The 22717-nt window shown below is 35.7% G+C and overlaps 3 protein-coding genes and 2 long non-coding RNA genes across 6 annotated transcripts; 2 read left to right on the top strand and 3 right to left on the bottom strand.

The window, feature by feature from the left end:
- Positions 1 to 1246, bottom strand: LOC114825915 (heavy metal-associated isoprenylated plant protein 31-like). The gene is made up of 4 exons (XM_070825829.1): positions 1209 to 1246; positions 847 to 941; positions 360 to 529; positions 1 to 236 (listed from the first exon to the last, which is right to left on the bottom strand). Exons 1-4 carry the CDS (start codon positions 1244 to 1246, stop codon positions 90 to 92), a joined length of 450 nt encoding a protein of 149 aa, XP_070681930.1. The 3' UTR covers positions 1 to 89.
- A 1142-nt stretch (positions 1247 to 2388) lies between these two features.
- Positions 2389 to 6773, top strand: LOC103439754 (uncharacterized). The gene is made up of 6 exons (XM_029106155.2): positions 2389 to 3017; positions 4607 to 5202; positions 5405 to 5597; positions 5797 to 5861; positions 5997 to 6207; positions 6292 to 6773. Exons 1-6 carry the CDS (start codon positions 2853 to 2855, stop codon positions 6673 to 6675), a joined length of 1614 nt encoding a protein of 537 aa, XP_028961988.1. The 5' UTR covers positions 2389 to 2852; the 3' UTR covers positions 6676 to 6773.
- Positions 6774 to 7076: 303 nt separating this feature from the next.
- Positions 7077 to 10635, bottom strand: LOC103439753 (actin-depolymerizing factor 7). 2 transcript variants are annotated; one of them, XM_008378358.4, is made up of 7 exons: positions 10215 to 10635; positions 9725 to 9866; positions 8984 to 9075; positions 8808 to 8907; positions 8506 to 8630; positions 7497 to 7747; positions 7077 to 7399 (listed from the first exon to the last, which is right to left on the bottom strand). In XM_008378358.4, the coding sequence occupies exons 1-7, from the start codon at positions 10500 to 10502 to the stop codon at positions 7249 to 7251; spliced, it is 1149 nt and encodes a 382-aa protein (XP_008376580.1). In that variant the 5' UTR covers positions 10503 to 10635; the 3' UTR covers positions 7077 to 7248. The 2 variants fall into 2 exon arrangements, with proteins under 2 accessions (XP_008376580.1, XP_008376578.1); XM_008378356.3 differs by lacking the exons at positions 8506 to 8630; positions 8808 to 8907; positions 8984 to 9075; positions 9725 to 9866; positions 10215 to 10635 and adding an exon at positions 7960 to 8117.
- Positions 10636 to 12771: 2136 nt separating this feature from the next.
- LOC103439752 (uncharacterized) lies at positions 12772 to 14929 on the bottom strand. Its single transcript, XR_003775056.2, has 2 exons — positions 14848 to 14929; positions 12772 to 14677 (listed from the first exon to the last, which is right to left on the bottom strand). It is a non-coding gene; the product is annotated as an uncharacterized lncRNA (long non-coding RNA).
- A 1085-nt stretch (positions 14930 to 16014) lies between these two features.
- On the top strand, positions 16015 to 18182 carry LOC108170519 (uncharacterized). Its single transcript, XR_001786900.3, has 3 exons — positions 16015 to 16265; positions 16349 to 16511; positions 17948 to 18182. It is a non-coding gene; the product is annotated as an uncharacterized lncRNA (long non-coding RNA).
- Positions 18183 to 22717: the final 4535 nt, after the last annotated feature.

Here is a 22717-nt window from a genome sequence, read left to right as displayed (position 1 = left end):
AACTCAGACTAAAGTGTGAGAATAAGAAGCACTAAAAAACAAGTACAAAATTAACAAATTAAATAAGAACAAAATGTTAAAAAAAATAATCACATGATTGCGCAAGCATGCGGATTGTCGTCGCTGAAAAGTGATGCAATGGCCTCATCGGATGCCACGGCGAAGGAATAAAGCGACGGGGTGTGGAAGAAGGTGTGGACGCCAGACCTCCCATCCCATACCCTTCCTATCAATTTCTATTTCTATGGTCACAGTTACATCACGTGAATATTTTATATTCTTATTACTTTTTTTTTATTATTTCTTAAAAACAATCAATATAAAATGTTGATATGACTTAACCGTGACCATAGAAATTAAAAGGAATGTGAAGAGTATGAGATGAGGGAGAGCAGATAATCCAAGTCCGCAAAGGGAGAGTATCCAGTAAAAGGCCATGGCTCTGCTGCTTTTCCAGCTCCCTTAATTGATGCATAACCCCTCACTATTATTTTCTGGATCTCCATTTCTACTTCCACTTCTTCCACACCTGTTCAAATAGAAAATTACATTTTTAATAATTTGAAATTTCTGGTTTGAAATGTTGGGTGCCATCTAATATTTCAAGAAAAATATATACGAATAAAACTAGTTCCAAACTTTTAATTAAAATAAAAAAATTAAGGAAGACTAAGACGTTATGAAATAGATACTAAACTGCAATTTATGAACAATACGACTGATTCTTTGTTTAATGTATTTCCAGTTTTATTGTTCCAAACTGGAGATGGTTTGCAGTGGAAAGAATTACATAATATGGGGCTCAAAAGCAATGAAGAAAAATACCCTGTTTATTAGTTTGTGTACCTTTCAGTTTGGAGACAGCTTGCTTCAACTTGGAAGCACATCCTTCACATTCAAGGTTTGGAACTCTCACCTCCACAATCTGCAAACCATCCACACTTTGTCAATATATTTTGTTGTGAAATTCTTACATCTAACCACGGATATGTATCAGTATCCCCCGATTTCGCTAGTCACGTATTGAGTGAGTTAAGTTAATCGTGACAATGGTTCTTTTTGGGAAGAAAAGGCTTTTGATGCTGGCCCTGCTAGCATCCATACGCAGATTCTTAATATTACCGGGGTATATTCTGTGTAAGTATATCATGTGACTCAAGCGAGATATAACCCGTGACAGCCAAGTGTTTCCAGGGATCCCAAAGTACCAGAAAATAAGCGTGGTTCTGGTAAAAGCCAGCCCCATGTTCTATGCTGTCTAGTTTCAAGACAAGGATGTTATTGTAATTTGATGAATGTCTTTATGATAATGTATTAAAAGGTAACAACTTTAGGCTCCATATGGTACGAAATAAAGTCCAATTTAAAAGGAGAAGAGTTTGCCAAGAGGCCCGTAACGCCATCTGTCTTAAGTCCGTTTTCATTTAATGTAATAATAATGGATCATAATTGACACACTCACGTGTTCTGACAGAATTCACAAAAGTAAGATTCACTTTCGGGTGTTATATCTTAGTAATGGTATCTTTAAAGCTTCCGAACTGTGTAAATGGTTACGCCACTCTCACGTGACGGCCAGCATGCCCTTCTTCAGGATGGGGTGTGTCAATAATTTTTGTTTGCTAGAATTGAAATAAAACAAATAATTGAGACTCTCAATTACCATCACACAACTAAAATTCCTAAAACAAGAACAAGATATATTTTAAGCTAACCAACTTTTGTTTGGATTTGAAAAATTGCAATAAGAAAATAAATTTCAAGCAAACCAACTTTGTTTTGTAGCCAAAAAATGAAAATTTTAAATTAAGGAATGGTTTGAAAATACTTTTAAAATGTTTAAAAGCATTTTTCCTATATATGCTTTTGGAATCAATAAATAGTAAAAATACAAGTAAATTATAAAACAACACTTGAAATGAGTGCTTCTTGTAAAGAGCATTTCAAGAATTTTTAAAATTTAAAAATATTTTCTTTAAAAATGTTTTAAATCATTTTTAAGGATATTTTCAAACGAGCTTTAAAACAAAGTGCATAAAACGGTTTGCAAAATGATTTATGCACATATTTTTTTTTTTTTTTGCATTTTCTTCTACCTTTATTTATTTACCCTACAAATTATGGTGAAAATAGATACTAATAGAGATTTGGGTACTAAATTAGTAAATTTAGAAAGTTTGGTAAATGGATCCTAATGTTGGTAAAAGGCACCAAAAGAGGAGCCACAGGCCCGTCTTTAAAAAATGAAAAATTAATGAAAGTAATTTGAAAATTTTAAATTTTAATAATAATAATTAAGTAAAACGTAAAATAAATAATATCATAATTTTTTAATGTAAAAATATAATTTTTCTTTAAAATGAACCGATAGCTTTCCGTTATAACTTATTTAAAAAATCCTACTTTGTAACATGTATTGACTCTTTATTCCCGCATCTCTCCCTTTCTTCCGATCAAACTTTCCTTTTCAATTTGGTCATTTTCTCCATTTTCTTAGGCAACTTCTCTCACTACTCACGATCTAGAAGACTAGATCTCACTTCATTTTCTTAGGCACCTTCTCTGCCTCCTCCTTCCACTTCTTCTGGTATTATTTCAAATTCCACTCACAATTACCCAACAAAAACTCAACCTTTTTCCATTAGCTCCAAACCAGATGCGCCACCTTCATCTGCTCCATACCGCTTCAACCAGCCAAAACGAAACCCGACCCATTTCAGGAAACCAGTTCCTCCACCTACCCAGTTGATCAAATCCCTGGAATCTGATTCCAACTTTGGATCAGAGTCATGGTCCTCAGAGAACAAGAGGGAGGGCAAAAGAGTAATTAAGAGAGTGTATGCAGAGAAGATATGAGAGAGAACGACAGTATGCAGAGATGCTTGTACAGTCACTTCTCCGAAGCTATCTTATTGTTGCGGCCATTTATGAAGTCACCTGCGAGATTTTCTGCTGTCTTCGTCTTCGTCTTCCTCAGCTTGGGCGCGTTTGTCTGTACGCGCCTTCTCAACTTCCCTGTAAGTCTCTTTGCTCCACACTGTTTCTGACGCACCTGTTTCCAATATTCATTTTTTATTTCCTGCTCTTTTATTTATTTATTTGTCCAAATAACTCATTCCTGGTCTTTTATTAATATTTTTATTTTTTATTACTGTACTTGTAGTGAAAAATAAACGATTAAGTTGAAGAAATATTATTTTTCTTAATTACCAATTTAATAGAAGTAAGTTGGACTGCGGTCTAACGAAGACGAGTTGTTTTATAGTAATATTACAGTTTAATGATAATTTTATAAATAAGAAAGTTTAAGTTCTCTATCAACCTATATATCAACCTAGCTATAATGGTAATGTCAAGAACTGGGAAAAAAAGCTAGAAAGTACGAAACCCAACGACGTCTGTCAAACGGCATGAATCCGTATAGTACGCCGTATATAATAATGTACCAGCAGGATCAGAAGAATTCTGAAAATTTGTGGATCGTGTCTATTTATCGTATAATTTTTATTAGATATTATCTGTATTTAATTTTAAATAAAAATATTTAAAATAATTTCAGATCACGATATAAGATCACGAACATAATTTACGAATGCGAGATTCTTTGCGAGCATTCTTACAAAGAGGAGGATCCAGATTCTAATAATGTAGGGCTGCGTAACATGTGCAGTGAGTGTCGGTTAACGTGGTGTGGGAATGCGCGTTAATGGGCCACGTGTTCTGTTGACTACGTAGTCCAGCACGTAGAGCCCGCTGTTGTGCACCGCCTCATTTTCTTCATTTGAAATTTATGTTAATCTTAAGTTACTAATTCACCCAAAAAAGATTTATGGAATCATTTGAAACTGATTTAATCTGATTGGAAGTGTTTTTGGTAAAAATATTGTTTAAACCAATTCTTAGTAGAAATTCAAGTGGATCTTGAAAAAGCACTTGAATGCTTTCTGCAAGAAGCACATGTCTTGTGCTTTTGGAATACAAAATCAATTTGACCAAAATCGCTTTTGGTTGTTGCTATTTAAAGTCATATACTAACTGTGACATCAAAAATGTTTTCCTAGTTATTAGGTGACAAAGGAATGCATGCTTATTTCCAATGAGTTTGATATCTAAGTTGAGATTAAAACGTTAAAAAGCATTCATTTATTCTCTGCTGTGAGTCACTCATCGACATCAATTTAACTTTGTAAATGTGATAGCCATTAACTTAAGTCGTGACAATTGAAACTGCATGAATCAAAGTGAAACTTTATCTTTATGGCGGATAGTTTAGCGACCTATAGTCTTGATTTAGATTTAGGTAATTTTTATTTTGATACTCTTTCTTGTTGTTCAGTTAGTTTTATTCGTGATGATCGACTTAGAATGTCCTGGTCTAGATTTATTATCGAGTAGGTTTGTTTAAGCTCTTGCTTTTAGCCCCCGTTTTTCAACAAAAAAAAAACTCATACTTTGCCTAGAGAAAATATTGTAAGGGTGACCTTTGGTGTTGTGTTTTATAGGGAACATAGTACAAATTTCTTTACCTCTTTCGGATTATTCGTCAATATACTATTTGACTATTATGTGACATGAATAATTTTTTTGTGTTTGGTGTGACAAATAGACTATAGTTGATACTTCAGCACAAGGATCAATCGTAACGACCAGAGCATCCCAAAATTACCCTCACAAAACTTCTTATATTCCCAAAAAGCCCCCACCCAAGTTGGAATTCCCACTCAACTGCACTGCCTACGACCTGACACGAACCTGCCCATCAAACTACCCTACCACCTTCAACCCAGAGCAAGATCCCGACAGTCCATCACCACCACCAACGTGTCCGGAGTACTTCCGTTGGATATACGAGGACCTAAGGCCATGGGCGCACACAGGGATCACGAAAGACATGGTACAGAGTGCCAAGCGTACGGCCAATTTCAAGTTGGTGATCATGAAGGGCAAGGCTTACGTGGAGACATATCAGAATTCGTTTCAGACGAGAGACGTTTTTACATTGTGGGGGATCCTACAATTGTTACGGAGGTATCCAGGGAAAGTGCCTGATCTGGAGCTCATGTTTGACTGCGTTGACTGGCCCGTCATTTTATCAAGGTTCTATAGCCGGCCCAATTCCACTGCTCCACCACCCTTGTTTCGCTACTGCGGTGATGACAGTTCACTCGATATTGTCTTCCCTGATTGGTCATTTTGGGGATGGTAAGACTTCTTGACCTTTTCATTTGCTTTTGAAATCATGTTTCTCATTGATTCATAATTCATGGCTTGTGCTACAAGTTAAGTGAACATATCGCTAATCTGGTAGTGATGCGAATGAATTTATCCAATTGGGTATACGGTCACTCATTGTGTATCAGTCCTCATTGTGCACTCATTGTAGATTCCCGTATTCGTTTCTTAGGTCTGAGATCAATATAAAGCCATGGGAGCTCTTGTTAAAGGACCTAGAGGAAGGCAACAAGAGGAGCAAATGGATAGACAGAGAACCGTATGCTTATTGGAAGGGAAATCCATCTGTTGCTGAAACCAGGAAAGACCTCGTCAAATGTAATGTTTCTGACCAGATGGACTGGAATGCTCGTATTTATGCTCAGGTACCATTAACCAATTCCTCCTTCGTTTAACTGTTCCTAACTTCCTATTGCACCTCTAATCTGCCTTTTATAGCAATAGTTTCGTTAACCAATTTCTTCTTCGGTTAACTGTTCCTACAGTTGCAGTTTAGTCGAAAAATTCTGACCATATGTAGCAATAGTTCAGAGTCTGACAGTGTTCTTCATAAATAAATTGCAGGATTGGTTAAAAGAAATAAAGGAAGGTTACAAGCAATCGGATTTGGCAAGCCAATGCGTTCATAGGTAGAAACATCCCACTATCAGTAGGAGTTTAATTTGGCTTACTATGTACAACCACCTGCTTTAATTATAGTCAACATCTATGATCCACTATACTAATTGCCTGACTTTTTTTTATTCGATGCACAATCGTTGCAGGTATAAGATCTACATAGAAGGGTCTGCTTGGTCTGTGAGTGAAAAATACATTCTTGCTTGTGATTCTGTTACCTTTATAGTAAAACCCCGTTACTATGATTTTTTCACGAGAGGTTTGATGCCAGTGCACCACTACTGGCCCATAAAAGATGATGACAAGTGCAGATCTATTAAGTTTGCTGTTGATTGGGGCAACAGTCATAAGAAAAAGGTAATAATTTCGAGTGTTAGGCTTTTTGCTGCAGATTTGTGTATTCGTTTTTCTTATTGCATTGGTTTTCTATGGTTTCTTCAGGCACAATCCATTGGAAAGGCAGCAAGAAAAATGATTCTCCAGGATTTGAAGATGGACTATGTGTACGACTACATGTTCCATCTATTAAGCGAATACTCAAAGCTCTTACAGTTCAAGCCCACCATACCTCGAAAAGCGGTTGAGCTCTGCTCGGAGGCAATGGTTTGCCAAGCGCAAGGATTAGAGAAGAAATTGCAAGGATTAGAGAAGAAATTTATGATGGAATCTCTGGTGAAGGGTCCTGCCGAGAGGAATCCATGCGCCATGCCTCCGCCTTATGATCCAGCAACTCTTTTTGCAGTACTTAGGAGACAATCAAACTCAATTAAACAGGTAGAAACGTGGGAGAGAAGTTACTGGGAGAATCAGAGTAAGCAATCATAGAGATAGGGTTATGTAGACTGCTGTATGCTGATGATTTTCCACTGTTTTTGTTGTGTAATTACTTGTATTTAATTAATAAAGATCCATAATTGATGGCATTTAATTAGGATTCCAATATGTTTATTTCCTTAAGGCACCGAAAATCCTAGAGATTTTATTAACTTGATTGCCAAGTCAACTATTCCCTCAATTATTCTCGGCATAATTTATTGTCATTCACAAAATGGTTTTACAAATTAACCAATAAAAATTCAAGCTTTGAGTTTCGTCAGAAACAAAACCGTGAGGGCGTGGTCGGGACCCAAAACGGATAATATTGTGCTACGGCGGAATCAAGTCTGAGATGTGGTAGGGGCCCGGGCTGGGATGTGACAGTATTGACTAGATTAAACACAGTGATGTAAGAAGTTGCAAATCGATAAAAGAATTCATAATATTACATTAAACTACATGGTTGGTATTGAACCCATACAACAAAGAAAAAAGAAGAAAATATTATAAACACAAAATGTCATCTCAGAAAAATAGACAAATGTAATTGTCAAGGAAGGGTCGAAGATCTGCTGCTTAAACTTAAAGAGCTCGGCCTTTAATAATGTCGAGGCTCATTTCGCTCGGATCAGTTGCCTGCAACTCGACCTGAATGCCGTCAAGTTCCCTCTTGAACCGATCTTTAGAGCTTGCATACACCATCTTCATTCTCACCTTCGATGTCTCAGGAGACCTGAGAAAATCAAGTTTCATGCATAACATTAGCACCTTAGTAAAATGAAGGTTAATTAAGGAAGGAATTAAACAAATTAGCGGAGTCAGTTGATTACCATGCAATGAAGAAAATCTTGCTTTTCTGGCAGTTCTCAGCAGTGGTGAAATCAAAATCAAAGACAGCATAGCGGCACTCATCAGCAGGCAGCGACGCCGCGAAATCCTCGTAAGTTTCATCCGGGCTGCCAACTTTCTCTACCACCACTTCTTGTTTGTCAATCTTGAATACGATGAATCGATAGTTTCTCTTCGCTTTTAGCTCCACGAACTTGAGCTTGCATTCATCATTCACGGCCATGCCGGACGCCTACCCCAAACCAAACCAAACAACCTTTCATAAAAAACCTTGTACGTAATACATATTTGAGCGAAACGACGTAAAATTCAATTCAGATCATACATATTTGAGGGAAACGACGTAAAATTCAATTCAGATCATCCCCACGAAAGAATTGTAACATGCATCTTGACCATTCTAAGTCATTAATTTGTTTTGAGAGAGAGAGAGTTGAGACATACCATTTTGTCGTCGGAAAAGAGACGGAGCGTAGTGCGAAATGAAGAAGAAAGCCGGAAAAGAAAGAGAGATGGAAAGTATAGCAGCAGAAGGAGAAATCCTTGTTTTTGGGGGGAAAGGCTGAGACCAGAAAATTGCGGAGGGGAAGAGGGGAAGAGAATTTTAAGGGACAAAACAAAGGCTGAGAATTCTCTAAAGCGTCTGTGGCTGATCATGTCCACAACTAATCGTCTCCATAATTACGTTTATACACCAAAGAAATGGAAAGTCATTATCTTAGGCGAAATAACTCGAAACAAATTACGGTAAATTGGTGAACGATTCAAGGTTTTTTACATAGAACTACAAAAATCATTTCTCAACACTGTCAGACTATTTTAGACCTACGGCAAAATCGTGGACGGTGCCATACAAAGGAAAGACCGAAAATTGACATGAATTTCTTCTACATAAGTGAAACATCCCTATCCAACGAAATTCACTACTTTGGGTCCTTGTTTCTTCTTTGATTTTACAGTGCTTTCTTGTGAAAGAGAAGCAGGACCGACTGTATCAGCGGACTTGTCTTGTGTAACGCCATTTTTCTTCTCATCTATGAAACTGAAATCATCCTCAAGATCGTCTCCACTCAGAAATTTGGTAACCTTTCCTCTTGGAAGATCACTTTCTTTCCCTGAAAAAGAAAGGGCACTAAACTAAGAACACTGCCAGATCAACACGATGAAAAGCTTGAAACATATGCCTCGATTTGAGCATTTATGTCAAATTAATCAACTACTAATTTCTTGGTGAGAAGATTAGACACCAGGAACTCCCAGGAAAAACAAAGGAATTCGGATGGAAAACTTACACGAGTGAGGAGATCTACCAGCGGACATTGAACTGCTGCTTTTGTTTGGACAATCCTTCGCCAAATGTGTTACACCTCCACAAATTTTGCAACTACCACCCTGAAAGACGAAAATCATATTGGAAAGTGTCATAAGGGATAATCCGAAATCAAATCACAGGTGTTAATCAAATTACCTTTGGATAAATCCCATGAGTATTTTGAGGGCAGTTCTTGCTCAAGTGACCAGTCCCATTACAGATGAAGCACTTGGCAAATTTAGTTCCTCCTGCATTACCAAATAAACAAAATGAATAACACAGCGATAACGTAAAGTAAAAACGTTTAAATCACCAGATTGACTTACGTCCTATGTGTCACTGGATCCTCATAGAGCCATCAAACCCAATTGATGATAAATTTGGTTGATAATCATACGTGCTTCAACATGACATGTACAATTTGAAATATAAAAAACACAATAAACAAATATCCCATTTGTATTTATCTGGATAACAAAAAATAACACACAATGAAAGACTTCTCTTCTGTAGCATGCAGTTCCGGATAACAATAATTCACTTAAAACCTCCAAACTATTCAAGTTCCTGTTTCTTCAAGCTTCAATTCAAATAACTTAGCGCGGGGATTACCAAATTCAGTAAAGGTAAATGATGTTAGCTGGAAATTGTTCAAACTTAGTGCTTGCTGATAAAGTATGTCCGGTAATGCTATGTAAACCTTTGCATTGCTCATGTAAACTTCAAATGCATGCTGTCGTGCAGAGAAAAAAGCAGTTAAGCGAGATGTGTGATACACTGCTACACAAACACACCACATAACACAGATTTCTGCACGAATCATCCGAGTAAGTTTCCTGCACGAATCATCCGAGTAATAAACCTATTTGATGCACTCTAAATGATTAGAAGGGTTACCGTCTTCAAGAGGATAGGGGCAGTTAGAAAGCGAATGCCCATTTTCCCCACAATTATAACATAACTTCTCAGCCACGGAATCGTCTTTCTTGTTAAGGCAATTCTTGATGCTATGCCCTCGTTGGCGACAATATAAACATATCTGCAAGAATCAGATAATCACAACAATATCAAAACGGGAATTTCATCCACTCCACAGTCCACTCTCCACAACACCATAAATTACCATATTTCAAATGAAAAAACCAATTCCATTATTTTCTGCAAATAACCATTCAAAAAACCCAATTCGATTCGAGCACCCACCACCATTTCCAATCACTAAGAGCTAAAACAAAACATACCCACAAAGCCATATGCATTTATAATCCATTTTTCCAGTTACCCACATGAATTTCGATTTGACAACATATTCCAAGTTTCATCAATCGGAGAAATACCCAGATAAAGAAAACTCAAACCAAATCAGAAAATTGAAAAAAGACCACACCTTGTGCTTGTCCCATTGAACTTTCTCGGGGCAGAGCTTGGCGATATGCTCGGTGGATTTACAGATGAAGCAGCTATCTCCAGGCTTCATGCCGGGTACTCTGAGGGGGTGTTTTCTATGGGGGTTTTTGCTGGGTTTGGCTGGGTCGCTGGGTGCCTTTTTGCGCTTGAAGGAGCTCTTCTTCTCCTTCTTCTTGGTTGGGTCTTTTGGGGGGGTTGGCTGTTTAGCCAGTTCTGGGTGTTCTGCTCTGAATTTCCTGCGAGCTTCTCTCTGTCTCTTGCTCACCATTTTTGTGAGACGCCGAAACGAGAGCGTTGGGGGGTCGGGAGGGTTTTGGGAGAAGCAGGAAAGGGTTCAAGGGGACGGGAGATCAGCTGCGGCCACTACCACTGTAAGTTTCTTAGGTATGACATGTAATCACATTTTCCACCCCCGTTATTTTTGTTGGTTAATCGGCCCAAGAGTCTCGGTTTTTACATTTTTATACCTTTCGGTGACGGCGACGGTGACGGCGACGGTGACGGCGACAAGATGCTTCGTATACCTAAACAAAACAATAACGACTGAATGATTTTGAGAGTTAAAAACTGAACATCTGCTCATTTTACAAATGAGATATTTGTTAATTTGTTTTTTTGAATTTGTGAGGAGCTGTCAATTTTTTTTTTTGAATTTTAATTTTAATTGATTATCTTTTTGAATTTTTATAATTAGTCAATTATTCATTGAACTTTAATTTTAGTCAATTTTCCCCTGAACTTTTATAAATAGTCAATTCTCTCTCTGACGTGATTTTAAAAACTTCCATTCAATTTTCCATCATTTTTTGTCTTTATACAATTGTCATGTATTGTTTCTGTAATCAAGATGAATGGAAAATTGGATGAAATTTTTTAAAATCTAAAGCCAGGGGATAATGGGCTATTTATAAAAGTTTATAGGGATAGTGAGCTAAAATTAAAATTTCGAGGGGGAAATTGGCTAATTACAAAAGTTTAAGGGAGTAATCGGTTAAAATTAAAGTTCAATGAGAATTGATAACTCTATACAAGTTTATGTGGCAAATCGACAAATATGCATATTTTTTTTTATTTTGTCATTTTATTGTACTTAAATTACAAAACATGCTAAGTTGACCATGGGTGAAGCTACATAAGGGCGAGGAAGGGCGACTGTGCCTTCCCCAAGCCGAAAATGAAGCCCAGGACCGGTGGTTCTGCCCCTCTGGTCGTATCTAGTTTCTGGTGTTCTAGGTTTCCTGCGCACAGACTCTTTTTTTTTTCTTTCAAAAACATCCAGACTTTGCACTTTGCAGCTACTGAAAAATAACGAAGAAGAAGAGAGAGGGGAAGAAGATAGACTTTCTCTCTCACCCACCCCACCCCACCCCACATGCCATTTCAAAGTTACCCACTTTGATTTGGTTTTTCAACTATTGTACACAATCAATTTCGGTCACACAGCTAGCTGTTTAATGTGCTGATTATATTGAGATTTGTTTTGTTTTTTAATTATTGTTTGATTAATTTGCTCACTTTTTCAATAATTTTTAGCCACATTTTTTAAACAATTATTTATCTTCAAATTTACTATAAATTCATATGAACTTTAAAAAATATTTTGTAAAGTATTACGAACTTGTAATCATTTGAATTTTTATCTCCTACTCTAAAATACAAAAAGTAAAAAATTTGTCAATATTTTTATATATTATATGTTTTCTAGTCCATGTTCTGAGATAATATATGTCTATAATAAATAGACACTTATTTATACAATATATAATAAAAATTTTCAATTCGCCTAGGTCAGGTCATGTCCAATTCCTACTTCGAATATTTCGTTTAGTGCAGATTCTTCTACAAATATTCCGAGTAGTTCACTTAATCTTCATGCAAACCCTAGACTTAGGCCTCGAATGGATGTTCACATTTTTTCGGGACCTTAAACTGTTTAAATTTCACCCTTCCTCCTGAAAATTCATGGCTTCACCACTGAAGTTGACAACTTCGATGGTGTTGGTTTCTGAGAGGAAAGAAAATACATGGAATGAAATGCATATGATTTCGTGAACAACCAAGTCCTTGGTTTGCAATTAGAATCATCAAAGAAGCGATTTTGTGGGTCTTCCAAAGGATGGATAATTAATCCACAACTTAATGTTAAAGGGAGGACAAAGAGGCCAGATTCAATCATTCTTCTCTCTAAAACCAATAATATACGAGGGCTGAGATGAGGACAATAAACGCAATGAGCTTTCCTACGTCGAAGTTCATTTGGACTATTTTGTCGTCAAGGCTACGATTTCAGTGGTTCTGTATGAGCTCTCAGTCAATTGGCTTTTATTATTAGACTTGGTAAAGACACAAGATGGACTTATATTGATAAGCATGGTGATGAAATCTACACATTTATTAGAGATGTTCTAATTGAAAATAAGATCTACACATTTATTCTTTTGTGAGATTGCAAGGAAATATTGCAGATTACCATTTTAACATCTCCTATTTTCATTGAACTTTGAAAGTGATGAGCAAACTGCCATTTCTCCATCATGTGTTATAACTTCATGAGCTTCAACAAGCTTTCAAGCATTTAGCAAATAGCATTGTATGGAAATACATTCGAAAGCTTGCTTTGGTATCAAGCATTTGTAGTAGTTACATCATTGAATGACATCTCATTAAATGTATAAACAGCCTTATTTGGGAGGAGATTCAAAGACGTTGATGGTAGTCAATATCTCGCAAGATTCTTCTTCCGTGAGAATCCATCTGCTCTCCTCTCCCACCGTAAATTCGTGTGGAATCGAAATTTCTTTCCTTGGCCTTTCTATTCCATATGCAATTAGGATTTTTCAAACTATGTCGCAGTGCTGAAGTGAAATTCTGGGTTATTAAGTTTTACATGGTTTCTAAAGGCCCTATCTAACGACAACCATTTTTTTTTTCCACTTCCATGGCTGAAAACAACGGCAATCCTTCTCAACCCATCAACTCCACACACACCCCAACAACAACCCTTTTCAACCTCCATGACTCCATGACTTTGTCTTGTATAAGAACTTACAATCCTTTTCAACCTCCATGACTCCATGTGTTGTATAAGAACTTACAACCCTTTTCAACCTCCATGACTCCATGACTTTATGTCTTATAATTATTTCATATGATGGTTACAAGTTACAACTTAGTAGTATCTTTGAAACTGAAAAAACAAAATCATGAGAACTATACGTAAAATATTCAGGGAATTTGATGTAACAAATGCATTAAAAATACAAACACAACTTTAATAAATAAAAGAATAGAAGAAACATAACTATTTTATGCACTCAAACTTAGCTGGCGCTAGTAAGATACATTTGCGATCTCTCAAGATATGGTAAACGACTTTTGCTACACTCAAATATGACTGTTTCCTTCACTGATGAAACGGCATGTGGTTGCAACAGATTTTTATACAAACCAGAATCATCCTATGAAAAGAAAAAGAGACACACACAAAGATAAAAGAGATACTTAGAGATGCTCAAAACTATCACATTTAAACAAAAAAACGCACAGCTTATAATACAAAATTTTCCACAATAGCAAGTTAGCTCCACAAAAGAGACACACACAGAAGCTTCGATCTGCAAGATATCTTTATTTATATTTGTGAATGTTAAGGATCTATGAATGAGATTGATTTCCTAGATAATTAAACATAAATGGTAAAAATAAAGGGAAGTGTTATTGACATTTCAAAAATCTCATTCTATACTTTCTTTTCAAATATAAAAAGTTTTGGAGTATAGAATGATATTTTTGGAGTGCCAATAACAATTCTCAAAATAAAAACCCTGAAAAACCAAAATGCATGTAAATAAAAAGACAAGATTATATATGCAGTACTAACGGCGTGGGAAGGTTGAGGGAAAGAGGAAGGGCTCGGATTCCTAGCTTTGGGTTGGGGATGATCTGAGAGGTGGTTAAAGGCGAGATATGGATTGGGGATGATCTGAGAGGTGGTTGAAGGCGAGATATGGATTGGGGATGATCTGAGAGGTGGTTGAAGGCGAGATATGGACAGTGTAGAAGTCGAGGCAGTTGATGGTGACGATGGCAGAGAAGCAAGGGATGTGGTCGAGACCAACTTTGGTAGTCTCGTACTGAGGGATGTGGTCAAGACCAACCTTAGCAGTGTCTTAATCAGACAACTGCCGACCAACCTTAGCAATGTCATAATCAGACAACTGCCGACAAATCTTTTGAAAGTCTGAAACTATAAGTCATTAATATAGAATTCAAGATAGACAATCTTCAAGAAAAAAAAAAGATACAAAACGAAATAGCAAAATTTGTTAATGAGATACCTGAAGGCTGAACCTGTTTTCTTTCTTATCCCTCCCATTCCAAAAAGCTTCGTAGTTGAAGACTTCTCTCCAAATGTAGCCTTTCTTAATTCGTTTATCTCAAAATCTGGAGATATGGTATAAATATTAAGTAAAACTTAACATCCAATTTAAAAATTAAACTTTCAAATAGCAAGTCGATAAATTCAAGAGAACGTTTAGCAAACAAGGACTTGGACATGGTGATTAAAACTGCTGATTATCCTTAGAGATGTTAGAATAAAATAATTATCTAACCTTGAACGAGCACCCATATAGTATGTAGAAAAATAATTGATCATTTGAGAGAGTCTGCAGCTATAGAGACTGATATGATGAGAAAGCTCCACTCCTACAAGGCTGTTATATATAATGGACCTAGCTTCTCTGTTCTCTCATTTTTCATACACTTTTATCTTTTTTTATTTGTGCGAATACGATTAAGTCACGTTAATATTTTATATTATTATTATTTTTTATCTTATTATCTCTATAAAAAATTAATATAAAATATTAACATAGTTTAACCGTTACCGTACAAAAATAGGAGAAGATAGAAGTGTATGAAAAATAGAAAAGCAGAGAAGCCGGGTACAAATCGGTTTTCACATCAGCGGATTTTATCTTGGAGAAGGAATCCTCGCTGGAAGACGTGACTAATGGAAACTCGCCACGTGGTTTCGGCTTTTATAATCAGCTAATTTCTCTTTGAAATTGCTTTATTGAGAAAGTCTTCCAAACGAAATCTCTCCGCATAAATTTGAAATCTTTATCTGGAGATTCATCCTATATTCACTTTTGGCGTTGCTTGACTTAATTCAAGGGTGGTGTTATTTTTATTTTTATTTATTTAGAGAGACTTTGGATGTTATTCTTAGTTATGAATATTTTTTAATTGAAAACTTGTTGATTTTTAATTTTTGATCGAAGTCTCTGAAATTATTGTAATGATTTATTTCTATGTACGTTACTATATTTTTTAATTAAAAATTAGAAATTTTAGTTGTTTATATAAATGAGATTTTAAAGAAAAAAATCATAATTTGTGGGATTAAAAATATTAAAATATAAATATATTATTGTGTGTGTGTATATATATAAACATGGGTACATTCATCAAAATTAACCAAAAAATTTATTGTATCAAAACATGGGTACATTCTTCAAAATTAACAAAAAAAATTTAATGTACCCATATAAGTTTAAAAATGGATTAGAAAAAAAATTGAATAGATTTTATATATATATAAAAAAAAAGTGGGTATATTTTACATATAACAAATTGGTATATTTAAAAATGAGTACATTTTAAGACTAAAAAGTTTTTGTCACAGCCCGTCCCGAAAAATAATTCTTGTTGACGTGAAAAGACGGGAATACCCTCGGACGTTGAATGATATGTGTACGATATATTTTGGTGTAAGTATTTGGGATTGGTGACCCAATTAGAACTAAGATTTTTCTTAGTTTTGGTTGGTAGCTTTTGGACCACACACACACCCACCTACCCACACACTCTCTCTCATTCCCGTGCTCTCTCTCTCTCTCAGACTCACTCTCTCTCTTCTCTCTTGTACGGACACAACCAGAAGCCCTTGCAAACATGGCAGATAGAAGAAGAAAATGGTACCATTGTGTTCCTATGGTCCTCACGAGTTCAAGGGTACCAAATATAGGTAAGATTACCTTCGATTTCACGTCGAATCACAAAACCCGATTTGAGGTACTATTCATGGTCACGTAAAATGTTGATTTTTAGGGAATTTAAAGGACATAGGGAGCTTAAAGAGGTCCTTACGAAGCTCAGAGTACTTCGTTTGAAGATTTGGACGTTGGAATAGTGAGAACGGAAAGTTTCAAATATGGCCAGAATTATCGAGGCTTTTTCCGGCCAATTTCCGACGAGTCGAAGGTCAAGCCAGGTACGGTTGTTTCATCTTTGTGAGATCTTCATTTTGGTATAAAGTACGTAGAAAATGGTGCAAAAATGAAGAAGAAATCATAGTTAGAAAATTTTCCAATTTTCCGGCACCGACGATGGTCGTTGGAGTTCTGAAGAAGGAGACGACGGAATATTCCGTCAAGTTTGATGGAATATTCCGACGCCGTCAGTTAGTTTGGATGGATTATGTTAGGACTTAACGGAATATTCTCGAAATATTCCTGACGGCGTTAACTGATGTCGTCAGTGTGCCTGGCACATGGCCTCGCATGAGGGCGCGTCTGGCCGTGCCATTGTCGGCGCGTGAGGCTTCCAAAAATTTATCTAAAAAATTGGGGATGATCCTGAGGTTGTGTAGGTCATGGTGGCATATTCATATACCCAATTTGAGCAATATATGAGAAGTTATTACTTATTGTTGGTTATGTGCGTTAAATAACGTTTATTCGATTATTACGCCTATAAGTGAGGCATATTCTCGGGACGAGCGTAATCAATCGAGGCTCGGGGGCTACGACCCATTGACATCTCAGTGAGTGGGCAATTATTTTCAGTATATATATATATATACACACATGAAGTTTTTCCCAGAAAACGTATTTAAAGGAAATGCAATTTAAATGTCATGCCATAAATGCCATGCATATACAATTATGTTTCGTACATGAATTGATGTGTAATACCTTATATATATAAATGTGGTGCTGTGGAGGCACAGGTAAGTTCAGGTAAATTGTGTTTGGTTATGTAAATCATCGATGATGCGATATGTGATTGAGAACCGTTAACTCATAAACTTGCACCCAGGGTGATTGTGATTTAGCCAAAGAAAGATGGCACATGCCTGTATATTATGTCACCTCCCGCACCATATGCTCACATTGGATCTAATTAGATGCACAATCTTGTTGTACAGACCACTATAAGTGGTTCCGACTCGTAGGTGACTAACGTATTATCGCACAGCTAGCATTGAGAGAGTAGAATTGACCATAATTATATATTACACCCAACCTTGTCGTACATACATTTTTCAGTGGTTCCGACTTATGTGCAGTATATTGCCGTATAGGTCATTATAGTGACTCCGGCTAGATTAACTATTGAGTTATAAACTCAGTCGTACAGACCACCTCAGGGGTTCCGGCTAACATATCATATTTCTATGAAATTATTCTTACCTGAATTGTGTACTTTGTGATATATTGGCATGGCATGCATATGTTTATGAATGTGTAAAGCATGAATTGAATTGAAATGATATATTTATATACTTATTTATGTATTCTAATTTCTGGGAAAATAATCATATACTTGTTTTACGGCGAGGGGTTAATATATTCAAAGGAAAATAAGGTTTTCGTGTAAATGTGTTTTACTGACCTACTCAACTTTGTTTTTTTTCCGCCCCTCCAGGTCATAGATAGCAGAGTTTGGTGGCCACGAGGAATCCAACGGTGTTCTGACAGAATCCGAAAACGTAGGATTCACCTTCGGGTGTTGTATTTAGCAATCGTCCCCTTGACTGCAACTAGACTATCTTCTTACTCTGAAAGTGTATGTATATACTTAAATCCTCACTAGCATCCTTTCTTATTGGGATTGTTAGTTGATTGGTTTTAAATTGTTAGTTTTTCTCTTCTTTTTTTTTCACTTCCGCCTTGTGCTCATGGCTTGGTCACTCTCACGTGATGGCCAGTACGTCTCGACTTCGGTCGGGGTGTGTCAGTTTTACATGAATGGGTACATATAATTAGCATGGGTACATTTAGGAAAATAAAAAGTACAAATAAAAAAAATATATGGGTACAAATACAAATACAAATAAACTTTATAAAGAATGTATCCATAGTGTTAAAAAAATTGGTACATTTCACATATAACAAAGTGGTAATTAATAAAGAAGAATGGGTACATTAGAAATAAATTAGGGTACAAATAAAAAATTATGAATACAAATGAATTTTTAAAAATATAGGCGCTAAAAGAAATTAATACATGGGTACAAAATAAAACTGAAAAGAAAATACTACAAATATTTTTAAAAAATGTTGCAAATTAAAAGTGGTTACAAACTAAAAATATAAATATATGATACAAAGTTTAGGCATAAAACATAAATATATCATATGTAATTTTTCTATCATTGATTAAATATACAATGTCACATGACGGTATACACATGGGTACAAATACAAATAAAACTTTAAAAAATATGGGTACAAAAAGAAACTAATATATGGGTAAAAATTAAAAAATATTTGCAAATTAAAAATCAGTGTTCTAAAAAACGCCCTAGGCGGCCGCCTAGCAACCGAGGCGTTTTTGGGCAAATCGCGCGGAAAAATCTGGTTGGGCCTAGGCAGGCTAGGAGGGTTGGGCGGCTTGGCGGGCTAGGCGGTCCTAGGAGGTTTTTTTTTTTTTTTTTTATTAATTGCGTGCTTTTTTCTTTTTTGGTTTCATGGTGGTATACTTATGGAAATGGTGTATCTAATATGCAAATAATGGATTTACTACAAGTTCATCCAATACTTATGGAAATAGTGTACCTAATTTGCATTTTATCATTATTTTATTATCCATACAAGTATAGTTTTTTTTAGGTGTCAATATGCACTTATTTACAAGATATACAAGAAATTTACCTAAATCCGCCTAGGCGCTAGGCCCTAGCCCACCGCCCGACTAGCGTCTAGCGTTTTTTAGAACCTTGTTAAAAATAGGTACAAACTAAAAATAAAAATATATGATAAAAAATTTAGCCATAAATATAAATATACTAATTGTAACATTTTTAACATTAAAGGAATATATTTAAAAATAAAAATATTTTATTATTCAAATAATTAATGATGTTATTAATACCCAAGAACCTTGATCAAAAATTGAAAATGAATAAGATTTTAATTAATGGAGTAACAAAAAAACAGGATGTAAAAACTTATTGGTTTTTTTGAATAAACGATGTTATTAACATTAGAAGAGAGAAAGTGAGCCTCACAATAAACTAGTATAATATGGATCAAATTTGAACCTAATTTTCCCTTTATTTATTTATCTATAACTTTACGCCTTTACGGTTTCCGATATGGCCTCAACTCAACGAGGATGGCTACCCATTTCTTTTGAACGAGAATTCTCTTTGTAATTATCTTGAGAATCTTTTAAAATTCATTCTTCGTATATTATATAGTTAATTTTTATTAAGTATTTAATTTTTAATAAAAATATTTACACTAATATTTTACTGTACAATATGTAATAAACAAATATAATTAAAAGATCTCTGAAATTCTCCTAAAATATATCCGGAGATGGTCATCATTCATTTCTTTACTCCCATGGTACAAAATGACTTGGTTTTTTAACCCGTGGTTCCTCCACTTTTGCTGCCTGCTGTTTCTGATGGCCACCAAGAGTTGGCACTATCACCCACGTTGATCTCTGGGCAACCCGTGCCTCATGCTGATGGGACTACACCAGAGACTGATGAGAAAGCTCCATCGCTGTAGAGAGAAAAGGAGATCCAGCTGTCTAATTTTGATAAACCCGGAAAACCAGTTGGCATTTGTGCCTGGAATTCTGAAAAATATGAAAATTAATAAAAAGGGTCTGAAAATTTTGAGTTTTAATGATAATGACAAAATAAAGGGTAAAATGAATAGTACCAGGATTGACTTTTTAGTATAAAAATATGATTTTCATTAAAATAAATAGTACTGAGAGCTTTTCGTTAAAATTTTCCTGAAAAATTTCTTGAAGATGTGACCAACGAAGTTTGCGCTGTATCAATTAGGTTTAGTCCCAATCCCTAGCCTAATAGGTTTGAATTGCTGGGAATTAATCCCCATAGGTTTGAAGCTGCTGGCAAAACCTCCACCTCTCTCGCTCTTCCTTTCTCTGACATTTTTTCTTCTTGTAAGAAACCCAAAACCCATTCCCCCATGGTGGTCAGTCCTCTAATTATCAATGCAAATTGAAATCTTGAAATTACAGGTTGCTAGCAAAGCAAACATCAAAGAGAGGAAACTGTGTACCTATTTCTTTCTTTTCCCCTAACCCAGATGCCGAAGCAGTTATGTGCGCAGTCAAACCTTTAACAAGAAGAGGCATTTATATCTCTATTTTGTTAAGTTTCCGAGATGCAAAGTTCACTGACTTCAGTGATAGCATTCTAGGAATGATCGAGTCAAGCCTTTGTAACGGGCCAATTCATTTCGATTGTTTTCCAAATCTCACAATAAGCCTTTCAGATCCTCATATGCCGAAAGCACTCACATTAAACATCAAAACTTCAAGGTGTCAAGTCCTTGAAGTTGTCCAACCATTAGCCTTAATCTTTAGAGTTTACTACAAAGTTACATGAACAAACATGAATTTCCAAAACTTAGTCAAAAGTCCTTGAGATCACACACTCTTGATCCAAACCAATCAAGAGAATGCTAACATCAAAATACCTAGAACTATTAAATGGTTAGATATTAATATGCCCTCAGATTGGTGTTTGATTAACGAAAGTAAACCAGTAAGCATACAAAATAGTTTGGTCAACTTAGATAACATAGAACAATACTTTGACGAAACAGTTAAAATCAATTTCAACCCTCCAACTAGAAAAATCAAGTGTCCATCTACACGAGTTAAGCTAATCAAACAGGTTGAGAGAACTAGTTAGAAATTCTTTTTCTAGATCCACATTAACCGACATGGTGAATTGAGACCAAGATCTAATCAATTCTCTAGCCAATAAGAAATTAAAATCGGTAGAAACCAACTCAGTAGTCGCCCAACAAGAGTTGATTAATGATTTAATCAACATGAAGTTAAAATCAGTAGAAACTACCTCTCGGGTTACACACCCACAATACCAAACCCAACACCAAGAAGAACAAACTTCCCTAGCAGCATCTGAAAAGCAATTCAGGTACATCACCAATTGCTAGTCCTAAACAAATCATTCAAAATCCGTTGGAAAAAAATGTACGAAAGAACAAAAATTAGACATTTACGATAAATAGACCAATTTCATGAAAAAAACACATATTTGAAGTATTTTTCTTCAATTTTGTTGAAAAATATTACTGATCTGAAAAGTATCACCAAAGAAAATTGGGTTAAAGAAGATAAGACCATAGTCTCTTCTAGTCACCCATCACCACAAACGATCTTGATCACAAACCGCAAACACACAAATCCCAACCACTCATTTCAAGCTTCCCAAAGAAGATGCATGAGTCAAACCTGTCATTGAACAAAACAATTTCAAAAATCAGTATCTACACACCATAGGAAAACAGTTAAATAAAATTGAAACCAAAATAGAAAGACTTTCACATCCAAAACCCACAATTAAGGAAAAGCCCTTAGTCAACTTCCCAAATACCTCGTCAACAACTCTAAAGATAATTTCCACTAGTAAAAAATGGACAAGGATTGTCTGCCCTCCCTTTTTCCATGCCCTTTCATGTCCTCATGTTTTGTGTGGTCACGGTTAAGCCACGTTAACATTTTATATTAATTTTTTATAAAGATAATAAGACAAACATGAATAGTAATATAAAATGTTGACGTGGCTTAACCGTGACCACACAAACATGAGGGCATGGAAGGGCATGGAAAAAGGGAGGGCAGACAATCCTTGTCCGTAAAAAATAGATCAGATGTTAAGAGAGTTAAAACAAGAGAAAACAGTTAATATCTTACAACACTCAGATGAATCTCAACCAAAAACAACTTCTGTGAGGTGGGATTCAAAAGGAGAAAGTGAAACAAGTTCAATCAGGAAAGTAGAAGAAGCTTTCCAGAATCTTGAACTAAAATGAATCACAAACACAAAAGTCAACCCAAAAACTCTTACCAAGAATTGTATCCAAGGCCAACACCTCCAGATATCTAGTTTGAGGAGAGAAACTTCCAAAACCAATTCTCAGTCTCAACAGATAAACTTTATGAATGGAATACATATGGTTTATCAGAACAAGAATTATTTAAAAAAATTACAACACATCTCTATGGTTGCTAGTAGTTATGAACCAACCATAATCTCAGTCAAACCCAAGTTGTCGACCTTTTGGTCATTAAATTTACAAGAATGCTTCATTTCTAGGGGGAAAACCATCTCACTGAACAATCCAAAAACAAAATTAGAAATGCAGTCAAACGAGATGAAGAAGGAACACCTATTTT

Source organism: Malus domestica, chromosome 07, assembly GCF_042453785.1.
Source record: "Malus domestica chromosome 07, GDT2T_hap1".
NCBI lineage: Eukaryota > Viridiplantae > Streptophyta > Magnoliopsida > Rosales > Rosaceae > Malus > Malus domestica.
Note: the sequence above shows the minus strand (reverse complement) of the source record. Positions and strands in the feature narration are given on the sequence as shown.

Bases quoted from the DNA above. Each gene is read 5' to 3' on its own strand.
- LOC103439753 (XM_008378358.4), bottom strand. From the start codon at position 10,502: ATGGTGAGCAAGAGACAGAGAGAAGCTCGCAGGAAATTCAGAGCAGAA. The intron at 9,867-10,214 runs GTGTGGTCTTTT...TGATTCTTGCAG, and splicing joins TTCAATGGGACAAGCACAAG to ATATGTTTATATTGTCGCCA. The intron at 8,908-8,983 runs GTAATTTGATTA...TTCGTCTTTCAG, and splicing joins CTCATGGGATTTATCCAAAG to GGTGGTAGTTGCAAAATTTG.
- LOC103439754 (XM_029106155.2), top strand. From the start codon at position 2,853: ATGAGAGAGAACGACAGTATGCAGAGATGCTTGTACAGTCACTTCTCC. The intron at 5,203-5,404 runs GTAAGACTTCTT...TTCGTTTCTTAG, and splicing joins GATTGGTCATTTTGGGGATG to GTCTGAGATCAATATAAAGC. The intron at 6,208-6,291 runs GTAATAATTTCG...TGGTTTCTTCAG, and splicing joins GCAACAGTCATAAGAAAAAG to GCACAATCCATTGGAAAGGC.
- LOC114825915 (XM_070825829.1), bottom strand. From the start codon at position 1,246: ATGGGGCTGGCTTTTACCAGAACCACGCTTATTTTCTG. The intron at 942-1,208 runs GTACTTTGGGAT...ATATTGACAAAG, and splicing joins AGAACCACGCTTATTTTCTG to TGTGGATGGTTTGCAGATTG. The intron at 237-359 runs TAATTTCTATGG...CCATAGAAATAG, and splicing joins CATACTCTTCACATTCCTTT to AAATTGATAGGAAGGGTATG.